At 29.5% G+C, this 26,133-nt stretch overlaps 2 protein-coding genes across 10 annotated transcripts in view; one reads left to right on the forward strand and one right to left on the reverse strand.

Annotated features, from left to right (window-relative positions):
* The first annotated feature begins 468 nt into the window (after window positions 1–468).
* LOC129612457 (uncharacterized) lies at window positions 469–11,230 on the forward strand. The gene is made up of 3 exons (XM_055526063.1): window positions 469–735; window positions 792–1,032; window positions 10,677–11,230. Exons 1-3 carry the CDS (start codon window positions 647–649, stop codon window positions 11,097–11,099), a joined length of 753 nt encoding a protein of 250 aa, XP_055382038.1. The 5' UTR covers window positions 469–646; the 3' UTR covers window positions 11,100–11,230.
* Window positions 11,062–26,133, reverse strand: part of LOC129612456 (E3 ubiquitin-protein ligase lubel) — a 29,273-nt gene continuing 14,201 nt past the window's right edge. For 5 of the 9 annotated variants that reach the window (XM_055526055.1, XM_055526058.1, XM_055526060.1 and 2 more), the window contains 10 exons: window positions 25,718–25,960; window positions 25,553–25,663; window positions 24,912–25,380; window positions 17,513–24,231; window positions 16,989–17,255; window positions 16,623–16,928; window positions 16,397–16,548; window positions 15,977–16,336; window positions 12,821–12,989; window positions 11,062–11,317 (listed from right to left, as the gene is read on the reverse strand). In XM_055526055.1, the coding sequence (XP_055382030.1) occupies window positions 11,288–11,317; window positions 12,821–12,989; window positions 15,977–16,336; window positions 16,397–16,548; window positions 16,623–16,928; window positions 16,989–17,255; window positions 17,513–24,231; window positions 24,912–25,380; window positions 25,553–25,663; window positions 25,718–25,960 (8,826 nt within the window). In that variant the 3' untranslated portion in view covers window positions 11,062–11,287. Of the gene's footprint in view, window positions 11,318–12,820; window positions 12,990–13,136; window positions 13,306–15,976; window positions 16,337–16,396; window positions 16,549–16,622; window positions 16,929–16,988; window positions 17,256–17,512; window positions 24,232–24,911; window positions 25,381–25,552; window positions 25,664–25,717; window positions 25,961–26,133 lie in introns of all 9 variants that reach the window. The other 4 variants (XM_055526062.1, XM_055526059.1, XM_055526061.1 and 1 more) reach the window with 4 other exon arrangements.

Here is a 26,133-nt window from a genome sequence, read left to right on the forward strand (position 1 = left end):
GAAAATAAATTTTTGTTTAGTTTGATTTATTGTAAAAAGAAATATTTTTGATCTTATGTGTATTATAATTAACTAAATTTAGTTAAAATATTTAGGGACGGAATTAAATCTAAACTCAGTTAACTTAGTAGGAATAATAAAATTTTTTGATAACTCGTGTTAATTTTAGCATACACTTTGACATTGTCAAAATATATTTGAGTTATGTTTTAATCAAGTTAAAAAAACTAATCAAAATTAATTAATTAAAAAACCAAAAAGTAAATCGAAATTAAAAAATTAATCAAATTAATCAAAACTAATCCCGAGTCATTTAGTAAAATTTAAACGTTATTTTTTAAGCAAGCTTCAGACTTGAATTTCCCAAAATGACAAATATGTGTATACTACAATTGAGCTTAGACTTGGGAAATAGGTATATTTGTATGTTTTACTATTTTTGCTGATAACACAACGGAAGGGTTTGTTTTGACACATAGCGTGCATATAAACATAAATTTAAATTTTTTCAATACCTGCATCCGAAAATAACATAGTAGAAGAATATCAGAAGGATAAAATGTTGAAATAAAATTTGTGTACAATTTTGCAGAATACAATTGATTAGATTTAAATTAACATTTAAGTTATCCTAAAAATTTTTAGCATGGATGGAAGAATTAAGTTCTTACTAGAAGCGTCTTCAATGTTTGAACATGAAACACAAGCTAATAGACTTCTGAGATCTTATTACTTGTTGGTTTTATTAAGAAAGTGTTGAACTTTGTCAAGCTTTTATTTTTTAATTATAGATCGAATGCAAGAAAACTTTTCAAATATAATGCTGGTTCTAATATTCAACTATTTATGGAGAAAGATGGTTGTAATAAATGTGTGACCAATTGGGTAAAAGGTTATTATGGATTGGCTTTTGAATCAACTAAAGTTAATTCAAGAATAAAATTGGCAGAAAACTTAGTGTGTGGAAAAACAGACCCAATTAAACACAAACCTGGTGCAAAGATTTGCAAGAAAAGGCAGCTTAATAATTTAGTAAGTTATTATTTTATTAAAAATTAACAGCAGGTAAGTACTTGTATTTTTAGAATAATTTTTTTTATGCGAAATGCATTTGTGAATTATTGTTGAAATGCGAGAGGGTTCAAAAAATGATTGTCATATTAAAATTTTTACATTTTCAAGTTTTTTAAACCTCACTTTTCTTTCATGAGCGTATTAATAGTTCATCAAATTTCATACTTTCTATATAGGTACTAAAATAAAGTGTGCTAATGTGTTTTAAAAATGTGCATTTTTCCCATCGTACACTATGTATTCTTAAATGCATTGAATACACAGTCGACACGTAAAACAACAGGGCTTAACGAAAAAATTCAGATTGCTTTTTGTACACATGTCAAAATATATCATCTAGATCTAGTCTATATAAGGGTCTATGAAGCTCTGCTAGGGTTCTATAGAAAGACATGAACTTAATTAAATTTGTTTTTTATTAGACTTTCTCACATCATAGTTGTACCCTGCTACTGTTGGAAATACGACAAGGGGTCTACAAGAGAAAAAGTTTGGGAACCTCTGATATAGATATTTTTGTATTACATATTGGAACTTTGGAGTTTTTGGATTAATTCGTATTCTTTAAAACATTCAGTTGGGATATTATTTTAGAAAAAGATTCAGTAAGTTCTTAAAATTTTTCTTAAAACAACAAAGAAATTGCGAGAAAACACAAAGGCAGGAAAAACTTTAATTTAGGTTTTTTAAAATTAAAATTTAGGTTTTTTAAAATCTTTAATTTTTTAAAAATAAAATAATTTTTTCACTAGATGTGTCACTTCAATTACAATAACATGTAAAAGTAAAATGTTTATATTATGAATACAATAACCTCCTTTTTACTTATGACTGTTTATATCCAGTATATATTTTAAAATTCTTTATTTTCGTTTGTTTTTTTTTGTTTTTAATACAAATTGTACTTGTCTTTGAAAGCAATTAAGTTTAGAAAGTAAATTACTAAAAGTAATAATTTTTATAATTAAAATAAAGTAAATCTCAAAAGAAAATTTAACAAGTTTGTAGTCATACAAACAAAAAATACACCTATTGCACCAACCACTTATCACTTATCAAGTTCAAAATAAATTTTTTTTGATAAGATAAGTTTGTAAGTGTTGCACCAAAGTTTTACAAATTTCACTCACTAATCAACTTTGCATCTTATCATATTTTGATAAGTAAAAATGATAAGTGTTGCACCAAAAAAATTGTATACATCTTCAACATTTTATGTGGTAAAGAAAGCATTTCATTATTTTTAAGTAAAGAGCTTTATTCTCATAAGGCAAGTTAACTCAAGTTATGGGATGTAACTGTAGTGTTAAGTTGAAAATATAATTATTCAAAGAATAATTATTAAATATTGATATAACTACATAGTAATGAAAAATTGTGAAGAGAGAATTAGAAAATAATATCTAAAATACTTAGCTATTTTTATTTGAGAAAAATTTTAAAAACTTAATATATCAATTACCTAAGTAAAAAAATATTTAGTGTTTTGTAAAAGACAATCATAAATTTTTATGACCGGATTTGAATATTTTTTTTGTTTTCGAAATAAATTGTATCTTAGCAAACAACTCAAAAATTCCGATTGTAAAATGAAAGATACTCATGTGATTTTATAAATAGATAACTTTACTCTTGTTTATCTGGTACTAATATATGAAGGGAGAGCACATATACTTTTCAAGCACTAAATATAACATGTTTGAAATAGTTTTAAAATAATTATGTACAAAAGAATTGTTTGGAATTAGGTACATACATATACATATATTTATTTTTAATAACTTTAAAACTAATTGGAATTATTTGACACAATCCTATAAGTATCTTTTCAATAACTGAAATGAGGTAATAACTCAAATTGTTTAAATATACTACATTATATTACTCTCATTACCTTCTTTGTTAGCCAATATTACTAAACTTATATTATTGAAAAATACAAAATGTAATGAAAAAATTATAGATTCCTTATTAATATTTGAAATATTAATATCAGTAATGGAAATTCATAAAATCTTGATTACCACGTTTATAACGTCATTTTGATACGTACTAAAACAGAACAAACTTATTTCCGTTATGAAATATAAAAAAAATAAAAGTTTTTTTTTACTTGAAGCTTGTTGCTCAAATAACATTTTAATAAAATATCATAATAATGATAATTTTGTAATACATAATTTCAGTCATTTAACATTTCTATTCCGCTGGTTTCAGAAAGGTTTCGTTTTAGCATATTATTTTCAATTGTTAGTCAAAACAAGAAAAATTAGTAAATTTAATAAGATCTATGGTCTCTTACAGTTGTGCAATAAAATGTGGTGCTTTACCACATGTGCTCAAAATCAATCCTCTTCATCTTTTGCTTTTTCTAGGATCTGAAGCATCAGCGCTATTTAAATTTAACGTAGTATTTTGTATTTTTGCATTATGTCTGAAATATTTTTTTACGATTTAGATTTTAGGGTATAGTAAAATTAACAATTTTTAAAAACGAGCAATATACCAGCTGTAGGTAAAGTTGCCGCAAAGTTATTTGTAACCAGTATAATTTAAAGGAAAATATGTATTGAAATTTTCAAATTCAAATATCTGCAAAACCTTTAGCAAATTTTTCAGATAATCGATCATAAACGAAATAGGTAACACAATCCAGATATAGATTTTATGAGCTGGAAATCTTCAAAAGTTTTATAGATTTTATGGATAATGGGTAATGGATACTTGACTGAATAAATTCAACATAAAAAAAAATCAAAAATTTCTTAAGTTATGCTCAATTTTACTCCTGAATAGAAGGCAGTTTAGTTACAGTAGAATATTACTCTCTTAGGCGGGTGTTACACATTACATTTACAGTCTAATCGTGTATCTCGCTTTTTTACTCACTTTTTATTCACTTTCAAATCAGAGTTCTCTGTTTTTCGAATGAATATTTCGTGTTCCAATAAGATTAAATTTTTTGAATTTTATTTTTTGAATTTTATTAGATATGACCGAACCAGCGTCCCGGTCATATCTAATTTAAATAGGGTTCTGGCATTAATAATAATAAATCATTTGGGAAAATTTGGTGAACTTAGCTCAATTAGTTTTTGAGTTATCGTTGGGACGGACGGACAGACAAAGCTAAATCGACTGTAAATCAATTGTAAATGAATGACTGTAATAAAATTCGACGCTGATCAAAAACATGCACTTGAATCTATATCTCAGACCATTACTTCTTAGCATTACAAAGGATAAGGCAAATTTAGTAGACCCTTCGAACATACGTTCGTTCAAGTGTAACGAGATAAACCAAATAAAGTTCGATGGAAAACCAAATAATTCTTCTCACTTGAAAACTTCATTATTTAAATATATGATAGTTTATCACTTTCTTCTCATTTGCTGAATAAAATAGCGAGATAGAAGATCATGCCCAAATGTTCAATTAAATTTGAATTCGATGTCTAATCGGAGGGCGTCTAGCAAAACTGCAAAATTTTTCCGCAGAATATGCAATCTACTTTTTCTTAAAAATTTTGGTATACATATATTTTGTAATATATATATAATGTAGACAAGCAAATCTAATTTAGTCAAGTGTGTACCTTAAATTACATAAAAAAAAATCTGATGTGGTCAGCACATAACCGACCGCAATATGTATTATCTAGTTAATTGAAAGTGTTACATTAGTAAGCTTATAGTTAACATACCTAGAAATATGTAAATTTGGCTCTTAGTAGAGTTTCGCTTTGTGCTACCCGAATTCCCTGAAATGCTCGCCAGTTAGTTTCGGTAACAACCAGAACTCAAATATCAAATTTCAAGAAATTCCATCAATTCGTTCCGTAGATGTGGTGAAAAATGTAAAATCGGCCCGCAAATCAGTTTTCCAGCCCTGATCTTTCCAAAAAATTTAAATGTTCATTATTTCAATACGAAGAATTTAAATATTAAATTTCAATGAAATCGGTTGATTATTTCTCTTTATATACGCAGAAATGTATATTTGGCCCGTAGTAAACGCCCAGTTGCTGATACCTGATTTCTTCCAAAAGTTAGGAATTTTTGCGGACGGTCGAGCAAAGCTTATACATAAAATTTCAAGAAAATCGGTTGAATATTTTCTTCAAAATGTTCAAAAATGTAAAACAGGCCCGCTAAAAAGTGCAGTTCCCGAGGCCTGATATATCCCAAAAGTTGATCAATCCGTGCCATGGTGGAAATAAACTTACATATAAAATTTCATCAAAATCGGTTCAGCAGAACTTAAGATACACGCGTGTACACACAGACCGACGGACCGACAGTTGCTGAAAATAGTTTATTTACAATTCCTTACTATGGAGAAGTGCATTCCAACCGAAAACTCGATATGCAAAATTTGTTACCATCACATAACCTACCTATTGTATACACAATACGGTCGGTAAAAATACTTTTCCACTTACATTTTGATGTTTCCTCCTATTCTTTTTCCAATGCATACTGCATACTGAAATTTTTGTCTGCAAAAATATGTCAAGTTAGCGTCAATTTCGTTTGTTTTTGACATAATGGTACAAAGTGAATTTAGTACATTCTTAATTTCGTTAAAAATTCAGATTTTACCAAAATTAAAAACGTCAAATTGACTGCAGATTCTTTATTTTGGTAGGTAGGGGAAGTCTGACATAAGAAAAAATCTGATAAAAAAAAATAGAAACATGCTTCCGATTATCATCAGATTTTCTGTCAGATTTTTAAAAGTAACATGACGGAAAATAACTTTAAAAATTTTTTTTTCCAGAATCCGCTGTTTTTTGTTTTTAATATTTTATTTAAAATATTTTGCTGTCGAAAGTTTGACATACCTGTAAAGTGAAACTGATCTCGATGTGTAAATTAGTGATGGGAACTATCGAGTGATTTTAATTATCGATAGTGAGCAACTAAATGATAAGCAGTTCAGACTGATAAGCTACTCAGGCTGAAAAGCAAGACTCAAAGAATGGCGATGGTGTGTATTGGCCACACCTACTCAGGCTCTCGAGATTCTCTTCCATCTTCCGCCATTAGATGTGCTGGGCTGGCAGATGGCTGCGGGATCTGCGGTGCGCTTGCGAGCCGCATCTCAGCGGTCTTGTGCCCTTAGGGGGAATGCTTTCGTTCTTGTGGACTATTGACATGCCGTGGGGGTAATTGATTGTGTTCCCCGGAGCTTTCGAGGAACTTTGGGATCTCGATTCTGCTTAGGAAAGCCTGGCTGAACGAGGGGGTTACTGATGACGGATTGGTCCATTCTTACACGGACGGATCCAAACTCGATGGCGGGGTGGGTGGGGGAGTTTATTCTGAGCAATTAGATGTTGGGCTCTCCTTCCGTGTGCCGGATCACTGTATTTCAGGCTGAGGTAGCCGCAAGTGGGGAGGCTCTGCGTTGGCTTGATTGCAATGTCGTGTCGGCTGGTGGCATCAGTATTTTTACGTACAGCCAGGCCGCGATAAGGGCACTGGGCTCTGAGGTCTCCACGTCTGGAACGGTCCGGGACTGCAGGTCTTCTCTCAACGAGATGGCGGGGCAGTTCGAAATAAACTTGGTCTGGGTCCCCGGACACAGTGGGGTTCCGGGGAACTGCAAGGCGGACGAGCTTGCGATGCATGGAACTACTGTGGGGATTCCACTTGAAAAAGAGAACTTGGGCATGCCTCTAGGAATCCTATTGCTGCTGATTCGCAACGCGGCAGTGAAGCGCACCAACCTCAGATGAGCTAATGATCTCTCTTAGAAGGGAGCATATCAGTGCTGTGGTAGTGGTCCTGACGGGCCATTGTCTGATTGGCGAACATGCAAGGAGAATGGGCCGCCCCGCAAACCATATTTGTAGGAATTTATGTGACAAGGGCGAGGACGAAACGGTGACCCACCTTCTTTGCTCGTGTCCGGCACTGGCGAACTCCAGGCAGAGATTCCTTGGGTCTTACTTCTTCGGGCACGCTACTAGCTTAGCGAATGTAAACGTTAGGAATTCGAATCGATTTTTGAGGGGTTTGGGTTGGTACAGATGAGAAGCGGGAGGAAAGAGATCCGGCGGTACCACAACGGGCCTAGTTGGCCTATGTGTACCCTTCGGGGAGCCGCGACAACCTAACCTTACTGAATGATTGCAACTATCAAATAGTTTTATATATTCGAATGATTTTATTGACTCACTTTGTTTACTTAAAAGTACATAGGTATTATGTATCAAAGTATATGTATTTTATAAGTAATTTGACTCTGCATTCACATCACATCAATGCAATCGCTCACCAATCCATGCATATAAAAAATTCGCTTATCTAAAATAGTTAAGCAGAATACCTTCTTAGGGCCTGATCGTCTATCTCGCTATTTTACTCGGAAAGTGAGAGGAAAGTAACTATCATATAATGTAATTTTCGAGTGAGAAGAATTATCCCGATTGCGTATCTCGTTTTTTTTTAAATTGTATACAAAAGTTTTTCACTTTATTTTTGAAAAGATTCAGTAAAAATGAGTAATCTTATTGGAAAAGTGAAACATCCATTAGAAAACATTTATAATTACAATTTGAAAGTGACACGATCAGGCTCTTATTTTCATTTTTATACACATAGGAATTATTCAGTGAGGTAAAGTGTACGCGATCTTGTATTTGATGTACTTTCGGAATACCAAGCATTCGAACTTTGGAAAAATATAATTTTTGCCTTTAGATTTACTTTAATGAATACTAAGCGCGTACGAGTATATACACAGATTTCGTTTGAAACTATCGAATCGGAACTATCGAATATCCACTATCGAATTATTCGAATTGTTACGAAAAATTTCATTTTAAATATTCGAATGGGTAAGATTGAATTAATTCAACATGTTCGATAGTGCTTTTTCTATCGAATATTTTAATTTTTCCTATTAAAACAGATTTTTTTCTTGTAACTTGTGCAATACAACACGATAATATAATAGAAATCGTGCCAACTCGTGCACATTAGTGTTGAATTGGAATGTACACATTAGTGTCGGGAGAGGTATTTTTCCAATGCAAATTGTACATTTTTGTGTATTTTGGTTTTGCCGCACCCGGACGAACTGTATGCGACTCGTAATCTGAATTTATTTTTTTTATGCACAAAATTTCTTCACACAACAGCTCAAGTGTAGCAGTGTTTGTAGCATTATGTATATTTAATGAATTAGAATCATTCTCAGAGCGTAGGGAACTGTTATTGTTGGTGAAATTTAGTTGTTGATGTTGCTGTGAATTTGTTGTTGTATCCGACACAAAGTTATCTAAAACAATTGTAGGTGTAGCTTCATTATCAGAAGAGGACTGATGTCTTTTTTTGTTAACAGTTCCAGTAACAAATGTAAATTTAGATCTAGATGTTGTTGATTTTTTTGATACAAGAGATTGCTGGATTGGTTGTTTTATTATTGAATTTCTTCTTTGGGTTAAGCGCTTTTTGCATTTAAAACTATTGCCGCTTGATTTCAAATACTGTAAATCGTGCTCTTTGACAATAACACAAGCGCAATGATAAATATGCTTACACTCAATATATGAGATTTTAGCCGTTATATTACGCTCAATTCTAGTTTCACGTATAATGCATATAGAAGACATCATTATATTAAAATAAGAGAAGATATAGCTCAATTTACTTCTTTATATTAAAATGCAATTTTTATTCATGTGTGCAGATACAACGAACTTTGTGAAGTTTTAAGCGAAATACATATATCTATTAATAAGTAGTTCGACTCGCTCCATTCCGTTAGTTTTCGTTTGCATTTTGCTTTCAAATTCTTAAAATATTCCATTTTTTAGAAATAAAAGTTGTGTATGCAAGAAAGAAACAAAATATTGTAAACAAACGAGTGTATTAAAAACATCGAACTGAAAAAAAATTAAATTAAGTTAGGTAAAAGTTTTGTTATTTTTTTTTTGATAACAACAAAATTTATTTTTCATTTCACAAAAGTTAGGAAAAAGCATTCTATGAAAGTAATAGTTATAAATTTAAAATTTCACACTTTGTTATACGGTACATACCTATTCAAGGTAGATACAAAATATGATGTAGTAATATGTATGTACCCCGTTTATATGGCTGCTTCAAGCTTATTATTGTCTATATAAATGTTACTTGACCTGAAGCCGGCTTCACGCAGGTCGCTTACTTGACTTGAAATTTTAATAATGATTTGAAATTTAATAGCTGAACATCGTTTTTGGGCTTTTAAGCTAACATAGTAAAAACGCATTTTGAGTTTCGAGCTGATTTCATGTCAAACCGCAATGTAGACGAGGCATAGAAATTAAGCAATTTATAAAAAAAAAGTGCCTACTACCGATACGCGTGTATGTATGTATGTTCATAAGAAATATTTGTTATAAATTTTTAAAACAAAATTGAAATAAAAACAAAAAATTCATAGTTTATATTACAATAAATGTAATGAAAATTACTAACAAATTTTAAGTTTTTTGTTAATATTATTTTTCTTTTTCAAATTATATACATATAATATGTAAATTATGATTGTTTTTTATTTTAATAGTGCAATTTTGTTTTTAAATCGCTTCGCTTTTATAATATGGATACACCCTTTCTGCCACCTTGTACTGAAATAAGTTACAGAAATAAAACTGCCGCTTTCAAAATTCTTAATATTTTTTCCTATACTTTATATACGAACAAATAAATAACTCCCGCTTTTAAAAATACATTATAAAAAACAGATAGACATTTATTGCGTACCTTTTCCCTCCGAAAAATTCTTATGTGTAGAAAAAAGAAAATAAGAAATATACTGTTTAACTCTTTACTGTTAAGTGTGATGTAAACGGAGAGTCGAATTACTTATTAATAGATATATTTTGGTTTTAAGTAAAAACACCTTTAATAAATTAATTTTAAGTAAGGTATTTAGATTGATTCTTTTTTTCAAATATACGAGTATATTAAAACGATTCAATAAAAAACTTTCGTGCTTAAAAAAATTTATGCACGGTATTAATATTTTTAAATGTTTTGTTATAATATGAAAATATCCAAAACTTATTTTTTTTTTTTAGGTATATGAAAAGAAAACTTCCTTTTATTCGGAATAAAATATTTGTGGTAATTTGCATTGTACGTGAACGCATATACTTTAAGAATTTTTTAAAACGGAAAAACTATCGAATGAATAAATTTTTTACAACAATTCAATAAACAAACAGTTTTTATTCGATAATGCGCATCACTAGTGAAAATGCATATTTTCTTTTTGCAAATTAAATTTAGTAAAAACTAATAATTAATGATATTTCGTGTATGTATTATTAAAGAACGTCAGTATTGAAAAAATTGAACCCCATTGAATTTTCGGTTGTAAAACCCATTAAATTTTCTGTTGTTAAAAGAGAAACCTAAATATATTTCTAGATATTATTTAGAATATACATACCTATTTTGGTCGATCGTGCGTTTATTAGATCAAACTTTTTTTAATGCTTTAATTCATTTATTTTAAGACAAATTCCACCGTTTTTACAGAAATTCAATTTTTACTTATAAATGTTATTTTGTGGTACATAATAAATGCTATTTTATTTCAGGTTTTTACGTGTAATTTTTGTTATACGAAAACAAGAATTCCCCTACAAAGAAGAAGTAAAAAACCTTTTGGTTTTAATAAGAATAAACTTGAGGTAAAAGCAAAAGAAAAAAACAAGAACTCTGAATCAGTTTCTCAGACTGGAAATTACATGCTTGAGTTTACAAATGAAACTAAAATTGGTGAAAAAAGGAATCGTAAACTATCCAAACATATTAATGGAAGTTCCAGCTTCAAAACTTCTAAATTAAGCTTTCAATCAAAGAGTGTCAAAAAAAAAAAAGGCAAACCAACCGGCGTTTCAGCGGTTTCAAAAACACAACATAAAAATACGTTATTGCAATTGGCGCTGCTTTTAAAAAATAATTCTAATTCAAACAAAAGTGTTCAAAATAACGATAGATTAAAAAATTTATTAAAATAAATATAAAAAAAATTAACAAAAAAAAAACTTGTATGCACCTATGTATGTAAAAACATGAAAATTGACATAATTTCACTAATATTTTCGATATGTATATTGATAAATTTCGGATTAAAAAAGTTTTATTTTTATATTTTCGTTTTTATAATTAATCATTTGATATTTTGTGCAACGTATCCGATAATATTTTAGTTCAAAGGAATTTGAGCTTCAACAATCTGAAATGTAAAAAAAACGGTGTTTTAGTATTTTATTTTGCTAAACAAATTGTTTGTTAAAGATTTTGGGAAACTGCTAACACATTAGTTATGCTAATTTAGGAAAATAATGAAAAAATTGTGTTAATTATTAAAAAATTATCTTAAATATTAGGCAAAATTTAAATTAAAAGTTTAATTTGGTTAGTGGATGGTGTTAATTTGGATTCAAGTTATGTTGCAGTTAAATATTACAAAGTATATATTACATGTGTTGTGTTAGCAGAACATTTGAAAGTAATATTAACTAAAATAATTTTCAGTCGTGTTTATTATTTAAATACAGATTGCAAGTAATTAATGAAATATCATTAATAATCATTAATGATTAGAAATGTTTCAGTGTTTTTTAAATTGAGCACTGCCTGAAGCATCGACAACCACCAAACCGAATTAGTTTCATATTTCATTTTTTTTTGTTTATAAGCCTAATGCCAGCCTATCTAGTAATTATCTAATATCTAATAATCTAGTAATAAATATCAGTATATTTTGAGTAGCGTCTGTTAAGTGAACACCCTGTGGTATCCCTTGTATAACTTTTTAGTTATTTCTAGCTGATGTAAGATATCAAATCAAAAGGCCTGGTTTTTTTTCAGCCTTCTGCTCGTCGCCTCTGCGTTGTCAATTTTAGCATTTCTAAGTTGTCATGCGATTTAACTCTTATTTTAATCTTGAACTGTTGCGATATTGAGATCTCTTGAACTGTTGCGTACATACCAAGTGGCATGAACTATTTACCTTAGAACCAAGTGGCATTAACTATTTCCATTAAGAACTTAACACTTGCTTGTAGAGCAGCAGCTTGTTATGTAGACTTAGTTTTGAGTTTCTACCCATAAGACACTACAGCTTCCTATATTTGAAATGCAGTTCCTCTTTTTTTCTTTTTTACATGAGCTTTCCACTTCAGTTTGGCATTCAAGTTCATACCCAGATACTTGGCCTCGTCAGCTTATGGTATTGGCTGACCGTTCAATTAAACATTAACAGGAGTTTTTAATTTTTTATAGGTGAAATCAACCTTAGATTTAATTTTATCGTTAGGAATGATCAAATAAATTTGAAAAATGAACAAAATTATTTTTTAGATTTTTAAAAAAATAAAATGGAAATTTCATAAAGACATTTTTCTCATATCGTTTGTTAATTAACTTTGCCGTTGAATATAGGAAACTTTGTACATTTGGAGAATTTTTTAATTAGGAGACATTATCCTTTAGTTAAGTTTAACGGTATTAGTAAGTATTAGTATTAATAACACGTATTGTGCAAAAATTAGTGATTTTATAATGTAAATAATTGTATCGGGCTTTACATCAGTTTCTTAAAAAAATTTGAATTTCATACTTTATGATCATAAAGGTATGTATTATTGTTTGGAAAGTTAATTTTATTTTGTTTTAAACAAAAGTATGAGTGCAATTTCATGTAATGTAAATTTCCTAAGTGTTATTTCCTAACCTTTGAACACATTCCACGATATATTTCATCAGTGTCCCAAGGCCCTCTTTCTGGTAATGGTATTCCTCGTCTTCTTAATTCTTGAACACAATCCGTTAAATCAAGGATGGGAAGAGGATCTATGTTAGCTTTTGATACTTCACTCACCAAATATTCTACATAGTGCTGCCTGTTGTAAAACCCGAAAAAAATTAATTTAGCACAAATATTGATTATTAACTGTTATTATGTGACACATTAGAGGAAAAAGTAAGTGGTCAATTTTTAAGTTATTGCTCAGTTGTTAGATTTGCTGATAATCAATACAACCTCTCACCTCTACCAGTCTTCTCTTATAAAGACCTTCCACAATTCCATATGGTTTAGGTGGTAAACGTATATTTGCTCTTTTCACAACTATTTCTAGATCATCTAGTGATAGTATTGATATAGTATCGATTCGATTATCTTTTATCAAAATACATAAGTACTCAACGTAGTGATTTCTGTTTAAACAAATTTATATGACAATAATGTAATATGTAATTATAATTAATAATTATTCATTGTTGAAGAGCAAATAACACTAAATATGACTTCTGAAATTATTTTTAAGTGTATTTTATTCCTACGAAAACAATTTCGTTTAAAAGAAACATTTAAACATGGTGCCTGAGTCTCAAACATGATGATATTTTCGAAACGGAGTGAGATAGTTTTTGATAACACCAATCGATGATCCAAAGTCACATACTCAAAAGCATTTATTAGCCTTATTAATTCGAGAACAGTTTACGAATAACATAAAAAATTCGAAATCTACTTATCAATAAAAATAAATAAGGATCAAAACAACGGTTAAAAATAGCCCATTTCTCTTAATCAACCGAAAATCAGTTGAAAATTCCATGCATTTTTGGAATTTTTGAATCAAAGTCAGATTTCACAAAACCTTATTAAGAAAAAGAATAACTAATCTTTTACGTTAGAAGAATTTAATTTTCAGAAGAAAAATATACATATATTAACACATACTTATCTACATAAATTAAGGTAATTTTGTGTTTCTTAAACAGTATATATACATTATTTAGCGCATACATATTTCAATCGGAGCTTATTAAAATTTATGCTCAGTTAAAAATGAGGCTTCCAATTTCAAAAATACCGAATCAGAAAATAATCCAAAAGGGAAAACAAAAACCTTCTCCTATATGTAGATACATACATATGTACATACGTATTATCAACACATTTTAACATTGAACTACATATTAAGTTTACCTCAATTATGAAAGAATTGCTGCAACACTTTAATTTTTGGGCAGATGTTTAAATTTTCAATTGTTATTAAATTTCATTTTATGTTACGTAATATGTGTATAAATTTAATATTTCATTATTATTGTATAACACAAAATACATACATATGTACATAATGTATATGTTTTATATCTTAAGTAGTCGAAACCTTTAATAAATTCTTCTTATTATAATTTAAGTCGAAACATCAGTTAACACAAGATACTGTAATTCTGAAAAAATAAACTAGATAGTTCCTATAGATCTGTAATGATGAAATAAAAGTTTTATAAAATTTAAGTTAGAATTTTGTATGTACACTTCTATAGGTCTGTCTAAGATAAAACTTAAAAAAACTTTAAAAAGACAAACAATGACAAAATTTCTCGCAAAAAGAAAAAAAATTTTCATGTAAAAAACAATAAACCAGACCGAACACCTAACAAAACTTTGAAAAACTTTATAAATATGTGATAAACGTCAAATTGCAAAGTATATACATATGCATATCAAACATAAACAAATATTTTTCGGTTATACTACGGCTGACAGAAATACAATAAAATATGATTTTTTGTATCAACGGTTATCCAAAAACGAGAAATTTTGATTTTGGATTATAGAAGTGTAAACTTAGAAAAAACTATCTCTGAACCCATTTTGGTTATTTTATATTTAATTGAAAAGTTTTGAAAAAAATTTTATTGTTGATTTTTTTCAAAAATAACACCTTTTGACATAACCAAAAAAAACATGTTTCGACCGCTGTAAGATTTTAAAAGTTTTTAAAATTTAATATTTCACTTTCCAAAACTTGAAAAAACTTTAAACATTCAGAAAGTGAGAATGTCATCATTTTCTCTCATTTTTGTTCAAAAAGTATTGTCCCAGCCAGACGCTTTGTATACAAAAACTTTATAAAGTTTTTAAAAAATTTTAAAAACTCTCTTACACCAGACAGACCTTATACTTCATGATATCTACATTTTTTAACACAAAAAATATGAGTGGAGTTTCAATAACGTTTTATGAATGTTTTGCATTTCAAGCTTTTCAACCCATTCCGCAGTATACATGCATGTTTTAACAGTGTGTTGTAGCCATCTTTCTGGTAATATTTGTGAATTAAGATCTTCGTAGTTTCTAGTTTTTTCGTTTTAGAAGTAAAATATTTCTTAATTTTGGAAAGGAGTTGAATATTCATTGAATATTATTGAACTTTTGTTTTCGAATTCTAAATTGATTTGTTTAATTATGTTTTAGAATATATGTACATATGTATGTATGTAGGTTGTTATTTTAATTGTTAGTTTTCAAATAATTTTTACAAAATTTTTGCTTCAAAATATAAGTTCTGCAAAATTGATTTGATTTGTTTCATTACTTTTTTGTATAAATTAAAAAAAAAATCAAATTTGAATTTGAATTGAAGAAGAAAAACAAATTACATATAAGTTTTAACTAAATCTAAAATTTTGAAAAATGTAATACATATGTAAATACTGTTAAAAGAGATTAGAAGATTTTTATAAAAATTTGCCTGTTGCTTATATTACTAAAAATAAGTAGTAAAACAAAGTAACGTTAATAAAATTCATAAAAAATTTTATTTTTGCTGCATTCATTGGTTCGTCTTAAGAGCACATTGAAACCTGAAGTCATGCGTGCAAATGTGTTTCATATGAATTTCTAAAATCTATTATTTTCAAAAAACTTTACTTTGAGAAACTGACAATCAGCAGGAAAAGAGAAATGTTCTTCAATATTTTTTTGTATCTCTGAATCAACTCTATTACCTTGTTCGGGAATACCATGGAGTCTCATACACCCTGCCTATATAATCTAACCATAAAAAGTATTTGAACCAAAACTCACCTACATAGACCAGCGTATTTTTGAGGCACATCTCCGTTACAAATTGTATCAATCAAGCCGGTAGGAGTTTCTTTTTGCAAGGGGACAGGGCATTTGAGCGATTGTTTAATTTTTTTGTCAGTCTTTTCAATTTGTGGTTCTTCATCAAATGGTATTTGATGCATTCTTAACAAATTTTGAAGTTGTTGGGGCTCTTTATCTCGTAAATAGAAAAGGCAATTTCTTGGGTGATGTGAGTGTAAACCTAAACGTGCGCAATACGATGAAACAGTACACTTAGCTCCCATCATAAAGGGCTTTCCACATCCATAACAAAATTCATATTTGCACTGAGTACACGTAAAATGCATACAACCCCCCCTTCAAAAAAACCAAAATAATTACTTTTTTTTTAAATAATATTAGCAAATATTGAAATACCTTGCCAGAGAAAATCTAAATTTGCATTTGGGACAGTCAATACCGTTTGTTGCCAAATGTAATAACACACCTTGTATATTTTTGTCCGGATCATTGGAATCTAACCATTCTTGGTATTTATCACATGTTAAGCCTTCATGTTGTTTTTCCCACTGAAACATACATATTTAGTTAAATTCAATTCGCAAACTTATATATGCATAACGACAAAATAAATCAATATTACTGGTTTTCTACACTGTGCACATGTTATAGAACCACAATCTGGACATATAAGACGTTTTTGTTTTGGTCTAGCGAAAAATCCAGAAGAGCACTGAACGCACCATTTAAAGTTAGGATCTTGCATTAAAGATCTATCCCGTAATTTTCTTTGGAATAGTTCATGAACTTCTTTATCTAAAATAGTTTTCAAAAAAATATCTAAATTGGAAAAATACTCTAGAATTTCATCTTCATTTGCGTCTGAAACATGAAGTTCTGGAACTTTACAGTAAGGGCAATTACAATCGTTGATACTTCTGTCGGTAATCTAAAATAGTTAAATCTTTTATACCAAGTTTTGAATGAATTTAAATAAATATCTAAATACTTGAATTGTAAAATAATTTTTTGCACAATCTTTGCAACATGTGTGTGTACATTTTAACATGGAAACTATTTGATTCATTGGATAAAGACCTGTGCATAATTCACATTCTTGTTGCAATAAGGAAATTGCTTGTTCCAAATCACTACACTCTTTAGCAGCCCACAAGGCGGATTCTTGTTGGAATTTCAACTCTACTAAAGCGGCAGCCAATTCCGCTTCCATATAATTATCGCAGAGGCCATCTTCGACAAATTTCTTAGCTATTACCTGAAACGTTTTAATTTTTTGTTATTCTTTCACTGTTATTGTTGTTATAATTCATTTCAAAATTTTAGTCTATAAAAGCGGGGTTTAATATTTTAGGAATGAAATGAAATTGTGAAAATTTTTCAAAAGAATAAATAAAAGGAATCGATATGTTGTAATTCATTGGAATTATAAATTGATACTTAATGTGAAAATTGAGACTTAAGAAAAAATTGGAAGTTTATGAGCACACATAGCATATTTTAATATTTGCTTACTTCTACGGGTTCTGTTTGTGACTCTTGAAGTAAAGAAGGATATGTTCTAAATACAGGTTCACTTTGTTTCCGCCTTAGACGCTCCTCCATGATGTGGCTTTCATCTTCTGAAGATGAAGATGGGTTTTCATCGCTGAAACATGTTTCATGGTATTTTTTTTTTGGAATTTTGGAGTCTGTTTTTAACAATCCAGAAGTGGTAGCAGAATTTTTCTTTAAAATGTCTAGAGGAGACTGCTTTGGTGCCATTAATTTTGTAATAGTTTCTGAAATTGAATTTTTTCTTATAATTTTTGGTGGCGTTATTTTTGATGGTTTTATAGTTTTGGATGATTCCTGCTGTTTATTTAAGAGTTCAAGCTGAATTTTTTTAACTGAACTTATCATTGGTGTACTTGAAAGTGATTTAGAACGTTGCTTATCGTTTGCTAACTTGGGAATTTTACTAATAGCACCTGTGCCTGGTTTCAATTGTGTTGTTTTATTTGAAGTTGTGGCCTTAATGTCTTCTGTTCTGTCCGTCACATCCTGAATAGCTTTTGTACTTTTTGTGCTGTTTGATTTCTCTGGAACTTTTTTACCAATCTTTGAATTAGTTTTGATAACCGGTACAATTTTGTCCACTACCGGAAGAACCTCTAACTCAACTATTTCTATAGATGGATTGACATAGCTGGATTTGCCGGTGGTACTTTCATTTTCGGTTATTTCAAAATTTTGTATTTCTTTCGATAAAGAAGAAGAATTGTCCAGATACACTTTTGAAATATTTTTTATTTCGGAAATATTTTCCGATTTGGCTTCTTCATCCTCAATATAGTTTTCAGAAATTTTAAGACCCTCAGAAAATGGTGGTTCTCTTTGAGTACTTACAATTTTTTCTGTTGTATTTTGTTCTATTGAAATTTCCTCTTTAGCTTCCGAATCTAATACTGCTATTTCATGTGTAAACGGCAAAGCTTCTGTGAAAGAATTGTTGTCTTCGTTATTTAACATTTCCGAAATTTCCGAATTTCTCTCTTTTTCATTTTGCACGCTTTGTTCCGCATTTTGTGAATTTTCAGATTCTTGAAATGTAACTTGTTCAATTGCAATTGTCATTATATTGGAATAGTTTAGAATTTCGGTTGTTTTATTAGCAGTTTCTTCGGCAAAATGATCTGATAATGTTTCAGAATCTGAGTTTTCTGAAGCTGATTTCGAAGGGGTAATTTCTGTGCTATGTTCGCTTGAATATAAGTCCAATTGTATCTTTTTACTTGCATTTTCTTCATTTGCAAATACGTTTTCATCAGTATTTGTTTGTATTAAGGTAGATTCACTTCCTTTATTATGTTCAAAATCCTCATCTAATTCGTCGGCAGTATCGATTTCAGAAAATCTTTCTGATTCTGAATCATAATCTTCTTCTTCATATTCTTCTTCACCCATTTCTTCTTCGTCAAAATCATATTCATCATCTGAAAAATTTTCATCAAAATAATCCTCATTTTCAGTCCAATCGTAGTCATTTTCTTCTTCAAAAGACGCAATGTCGAAATTAATTTCTTCTTTCATTTGTTTTATAAGTCTTTGGGTATCTTCAACTAATTCTGAGAGATTTTGTTTTGAATTTTCCTTAGGTTTCAAGATATTGACAGAGTCTGAACTTTGCATGACGTTTTCATTTTCGACTTCTTCTACGGTGTTTTCATTCGGTAATGATTCATCTGGTTTGAGTTTGGTTTGGCTGAGCATTTCTATACCAAAGGCCTCGTTTTCTTCAATTGAATTCTTTTCAACTGATATAACTGCACTTTCGCGATTAATTCCATTTTCACTATTTAAAATTAGTATTACTTCAGAGCTTGACATTGTTGGGGTAATGAATCCGTCCGTACTGGCGAAAGATGTTATACTTATACTATTTTCTAATGGGAACGAATATTGTTCTGATTTAGAATGTATTCCAATATAGGTATTATCATCATCTTCATCTGATTGTATACTAAATAATTCTTCATCTGATGTATCTTCATGAGAATCTTTGGAATTCGTAACGTTATTTTTTGATTCTTTTACTGGATTATCAATTACATTGTCAAATTTTTCTTCATCCGTAGGTTCTTCGACATCTCTATAAACTTCTTCACTTTCTTCATTAAAATTAGTCACAAGCATTTGTGGAGCATTTCTACCTGTAAAATTAACATATTCGCTTGAAATATTATCTTTGGTGATTTTTGTTGTTGGTCTTTCCAAAGATTTTGTTTGTCCGTTGTTTGTGAAATTATTGTTATATTTCTGGATTTGACTTTTTAATCCTTCATTATTTTCTATTTGAACCGTTTCTTCCTGAGTTTCTTTATATTCTTCATTTAAGGTATTTTCATCATAAGTTTCATTTAAATTTGCTTGAAATTCATTTATTTCTTTGGAATCGCTTATTGGCTCTGGCGTAGTTATTATATTTGATAAATTTTTATTATTACTTTGATAAATTTTAGTTTTTGGATCTTCTTCCTCTAATTTTTCAATAACTGCTGGAGCTTTCAAAGATTCTGTTGGGCTGCTGTGTATTAAACTATTGTTTTGCGTTTGGATTTGATTATTTAATATATTATAACTTTCTGTGTGAACTGCTTCCCTTTGCTTTTCTTTAAATTCTTTATTTAACGTATTTTCATTATAAGTTTCTTTTGAGTTTTCCAGATATTGATTTATTTCTTCGGAATCATTCATCCGCTCTGACGTAGTTATTACATCCAATAAATTCTTATCATCACCTTGAGAAATTTCAGGTCTCGAAGTTTCCCCTGCTAATGTTTTAATAATTGCTGTAGCTTCCAAAGATTTTGTTGGGTTGTTGTGTGTTGAACTATTATTATGGGTTTGGATTTGGTTATTTAATATATCTTGACTTTCAATTTGAAGTGTTTCCTCTTGTGCTTCTGTGATTTCTTCACTTAACGCATTTTCATTATAACTTTCAAATGAATTCGTTGAGAATTCTTTTATTTCTTCGGAATTATTTGATCTAGATACCACATTTGATAAATTTTTATCATTACTTAGAGAGCCTATAGCTCCCACAGCTCCTTCGTCTAAGTACTCAACGATTTTTTCCATGTTTGATGAACTTTCGATATTATCTTTTATTTCAACAACATAATATGGGGGGACGAGCTCGGTATTAATTGCTGGATGTTCGGCATTTTCTGTACTAGATAGGTTTTCTAATATTTCCACCTTTGATATATCACTTAATGTTTCATTCAATGGTGGCAAAACCTCACTAGCAACCATAATGTTTAATGAACCACTCAAAATAATATCGTTTTTTTCATTAATATCTTCAATTCTGTTATTTTCAATAATATGAAAAGATGATTTTTCAGCATTCCTTTCATTTTCACCAAAAATCAATTTCTGTGTTTGTAACGAGCTTCCTACTAACAATTTTCCAATCACTGCGTTCGTTTTTGCATGTTGATCTTCTACTAAAGTGATTTCTGCATCCTTAGACGTTGTTTCTACGTATGTCTTAGAAGAAATTAGATTCCAATTAGCTGAAATTTCATTTTCTTCTTTTTTATTTAGAAAAGTGTTTAGTTTTTTTGATTTTCGATTAACATTATGAATTTGTTTGGTTTTTTTATGTCTGGTGTTAGATGTTTCAGTAGCTTCGGGAATGGTGAATGAAGTATGATTGTGATCCCTTCCCGCTTGTAGTTGTTGATGAGCCTTGTTTAAATCAACGTTGTTTTTGCTAATGTTAAAGTTAACTGTTAATGTTTCAGCGGTCCTAAGATGCTCAGTTGGATTATCTGAAGATGTTAGTAATGAACCAAAGCTAATGCTGTCGGGTTTAGTGATGTTATGTTCTAGGTTATTACCTGGTATGTTATAACTTACTTCATTGTTTAATAATGTTAAATCATCTATTGTCTTTTTTTTTTCTTCTATCCAGCCAATTGAATTGGATGTAATATCCATATCTTTTTGTGAAAGATCTGAGAAATTGAGGATTTTATTTTGAGATCTTTTATTTTTTTTTCCTTTCCTTTTACCTGATTTTTGCTGCTCGAAGCGCTGACTTTTGGTCTGATTCTTTAATTTGGAAGTATTTTCTCTTTTATACTTTTGTTTACCTAAATCGGCTGAGTTATGTTCTTCATTTGGTGTGCTAAGCGATGTGTCTTTAGCTGAAGTTTCCGTAATTTCGGTTTGGTTTTCAGATATATCTCTGACTTCCTCTTTTAGTTCTTCTGCATTAAAGTTTTTACGATCTGCACCTTCAGAGGTATATTCCTCTTTTTTTTTGGTAAAATCTGCTAATTGGTTTCCTTTAGTTGATGTACTCATGTCTGAAACATCCGTAATTTGGTTTTGTGTTTCAGATTTATCTTTTGTTTCCTTTTTTGGTTGTTTAGGTTGAGATTTTTCACTACTTGCCTCTCCAGAAGCATTTTCTATTTTTTGTTCGACTAAATTTACTAATTTATTTCCTTCATTTAATGTGCTAGACGATAAACATACGGCTGAAATTTTCTTTATTTCGTTCTGGTTTTCGGATTTATCTTTGATTTCCCCTTTTGATATATCTAAGTTTACTTCATTTATTGCTACATTATTTTCAATTATATTTTGACTGATTTGTGATTGATTCTCGAATTGTTTCAAAGTGGCTTCTTCCAAAATTAATGTTTGAGCAATGGCTTTAGCCTTTGTCTTGTTATAGCTTTTATTCAGATTTGTATTTGAATTTTCATTTTGTATTTCAGTGTTTAATTCTGTAAGCAGTTTCAGGTCATTGTATTTATTTTCAAGTTGCATTGCTGATCTATCTGTTATTTCGTCATTTATATTTGACTGAGATGAGTCTTGAAAATTGATTTCAACCCTCATTTTATCATAAGGGGTCTGATTGTTAATATTTTGTGCAGTTACATTTTTTGATGAATCTATCTCTATTGAATTGTGAACCATAATTTTTTCAGTAATAATTTCATTCAGTTCTGAATTCCTTTCTTCTGTGATGATGATTGTACTTTTTAAAGTTTCTTTTTCATCAATATTTTCTCTTTCCCTTTGAGAGTCTTCAGTTTCATCAGATTTATTTTCATTGATCTGACACAAAACTTTTAAACGGGGTAAAGTGTTTTCAACCACTTCTGTTTTAGTGTTGTCAACTGTAATTTGTTTTGTGATAAGATTTTGATCAATAGCTTCTTGGGATGTGTTATACAGTATTGTTGGTTCTATAATTTCGGACCTATCAGAAACGAATACTGTTGGGTATAAGTTTTTTAAATTTTCTTTTTCTGTGCGTAGAACTTCATTTGTCATAGAGCTTGGTACATCTAAAATGTTTTCAGTTCGGTTAATATGCTTATTTTCGATTACGGAACTAATCATTGAGTTTTCGTATTCCTCTTCACTTCCAGAACTTTCTATAAAAGTTTGTATATCAGTCATAATTGTATTTTTAATCTCTTTATCTTGTTGATCTATATCCCTATTGCTTATCGAAGAAGTGCTAGTTTGCGTAGGTTTTTTGCAAGGTTCTTTTGCTGTTATTGTGCTAGATGTTGTGGGATTTGGTTCTTTTTCTAAGGTTTCCGTATTTGTGTTACTAGATATGTCATCTTTTAGTACAAAATGAATTATTTCTTTTGATTGGTCAGAAGTTTTAAGTTTGCTTTCTGTGTCAGTGATATCATCATTCGTTACTTCAAGTTGCAATTCATTTGGAGTCGTCTTTATATTTGTCTTTGTTTCTGTTGGTTCGGGATGTTCTGGTTGCAACTCATGAATTTTATTGTCGTTAGGCACTATATAAATTTCATCATCTGAATTCTCTTTTATTTGAAGTTTTGAATCAATGTCATCGCGATTTAATGCATCATATTGTAATTCTTTTCGGACTTGTTCTACAAGCTCTGGAACAATTTCTTTTATATGATTAGACACGAATTCTTTAATATTTATTTCTGACATAGGTGCTGTTATTGAATCTTCATACACATTAGAAGATGCTCCACTCAATTCAGTGCTAACTTTCATTGCATTTATTATCTTTAATAAATCCTCATTGCTTTCTATGTCTTCTACATTATCAGTATTTTCCAACTCCTTTTCAACATGCTCTACTAAATCTGGAATAATATCTTGAATATGTTGTGAAACAAAATTTTTTACATCCATTTCAACAGAATCACTTTCAGAGTTTACATTTTTAGGAAGTTTAAGTTTAAGAATTGGACTTTTACGAAAAATATTTTCTTCTCCTATAAATTGGTGTTCATTTAATAGATCATTTTTATCTAAAATATCATCATTGTTTCTTTGAAGTTTGTCTGATTGCTGTTGTTGATTTTGATATTCTAATAAGCCACCTAACATGTTTTCAATATTTTTAAACATATTTTCATTTTGTTTTGCCTGGTTTTGTTCCATATTTGCTATTAGAGTTTCAATGTCTTTTAATAAATTTGGATTATTATTAGACGTTGTGTCATTTGGACTTTCAAAACCTTCTGAAAATTCGGTACGGTTTCCAAAGCTTTGAATTGATAAGTTTGATATTGAACCTAAATCTCGTTTTGATGGATGTTTTGATAGGTGTTGATTGTATAGTTGTTGTGGAGAATGTGAATGCTGTCGAAATTCTTTCATTTTTAGCAGTTGCAAACTTTCCGCATTTGCATTAATAAAGTCATGAATTGATGGATCAATGTCTGGAAAATATATAGAAAAACGATTTTTGTTAAAGCAATATCGAAATGATTTTGTTTTAGAAGTTATACAAGGACATATTCAAAATATAATTTTAAAATTTAGGTAAAAATTAAATGAACGTTTTCAGGGATAATAATATTATTATATTTAAGAATGAAATAAATTATTTGCAAAAAGCATACTCAAAACATTGAAACTCAGCTTATATGGATGGCAACTTCAGTAACAATAAATTTAGATATAAAACATTTAAAAACAAAAATTAGCGAGAAATGAAAACTTTCTACTTGAACAATTAAAAAAAATTAAAATGAGAACAGTGTGTTCTAATTGAATTCCAACAAAAATTGAATTTTACCCTTCTACTAACCTTCTTGAAATCGTGTGAAAATATGTGCAGACACTATGCTAATACATATTAAAAAATTAAGAAAGTTTAAAACTAAAGAAGATGATAGAAAATAAAACAAGTTTAATGTATTTTAAAATATTTGAAAATATTTTAATAAGATTTCAAATTTGAAACTACATACATTGTTAAAATATCAATGAAGCGTGTATTTAAAATTTTTCTTAGATAAACAAGAAATATTTTTCTTAGATAAACAAGAAGAACAAAAAAGTGTTAAGAAATGCCAAGTAGAACTTCAACTCTTAAAGGCTCAAACCATATACTAACCAAATTTGTTCGGTTTTTCGCCAAAATCTAAGTTACTACTTTCATTTTCCACTCCATTTGGTGAGCCCCATATTCTCATCAAAAATGGTTTTATTTGACTTTTTCCCAAATCTATTAAAGCTAATTCAACATTACCATGATGAGCAGTTAGTGCTGTTACTATATCTTCTCGGGAATAGTTTGAACGACTGGCTATTTCACGATATTTCTTTTGACGTTGCTCTATACATTCGGTAACAGCATGCCAAACATTACCTCTATGTATTCTTAATGCTTCTCTTGATTCAATCGATGATATGGTACCAATTATATTATCTTTTTGTTCTTGCCCATATTTTGTAGCCAAGGTCTGCACAGTTTTAATAAGTTTTAACCAATTTTCACGTAACCATAATATTGGATTCGTGTCGCCACAATGTTTCAAAGCAGCTTGTAGCTCTTCTGCTGTAAATTTATAATGTTCGGCTTCCTATGTATAATATATGAAAAATTATCAAATACTTATTAATTTAAAACCAGTGTCGCAAAACGTTATTTGTTACATAGTAACATAATATGTAATTCTATATTGAAATAACGAAAAGAAGTTGCGTTTTGCCACACTAGTTAATACGAAAACTAACACGAAATCTTTAAATTACTTTTAATAGCAATACTAATTCTGATCCAGCATCTCTTGGTTTGGTATCGCGTCTTCGTATATCATATGCATCCCACTGTGATAGCATGGGTTCATTCATATGAGACTGATTCTGAAATAGAAATTTTAGTACGCAATATAAACTTTAGTTTAAATAGTTATTCACTTTTTGATAGCTTAACATGTCACCAATTGAAGGTCTTCTAGATAGATATGTTTCATCTCGCCTTAAGTCGTGAGTGCTTCGAAATGGATCCATTTTAGATACTCCTATATCTCGATAGTATTGTAATTGGTTTCTGTCATTATAGTCTATCAAAGAGTCTGGTTCCACCAAATTTAGTTCATTATTGTATTTCCTTATTCCAATTGGGCTCATGTTTCGTAAAGGAGGAGTTGGTGGTAAACTCTAGTTAAATATGTATTTTAATTACTTTTATTTTTTATTTAATCCTGATATATGTACATGTACATAATAATTTTAGATTTTTTTTTTATAATTTATATAGTCTGCGTAATTAATAATATTTTACTGTGTTACTTTCTGTTTTGATAATGAAAAGAATTATGAGATTTGAATTT

This window comes from Condylostylus longicornis, unplaced genomic scaffold, assembly GCF_029603195.1.
Source record: "Condylostylus longicornis isolate FDR11 unplaced genomic scaffold, ASM2960319v2 ptg000072l, whole genome shotgun sequence".
Lineage (NCBI taxonomy): Eukaryota > Metazoa > Arthropoda > Insecta > Diptera > Dolichopodidae > Condylostylus > Condylostylus longicornis.

Bases quoted from the DNA above. Each gene is read 5' to 3' on its own strand.
- LOC129612457 (XM_055526063.1), top strand. From the start codon at position 647: ATGGATGGAAGAATTAAGTTCTTACTAGAAGCGTCTTCAATGTTTGAA. The intron at 736-791 runs GTTGGTTTTATT...TTTTAATTATAG, and splicing joins CTTCTGAGATCTTATTACTT to ATCGAATGCAAGAAAACTTT. The intron at 1,033-10,676 runs GTAAGTTATTAT...ATTTTATTTCAG, and splicing joins AAAGGCAGCTTAATAATTTA to GTTTTTACGTGTAATTTTTG.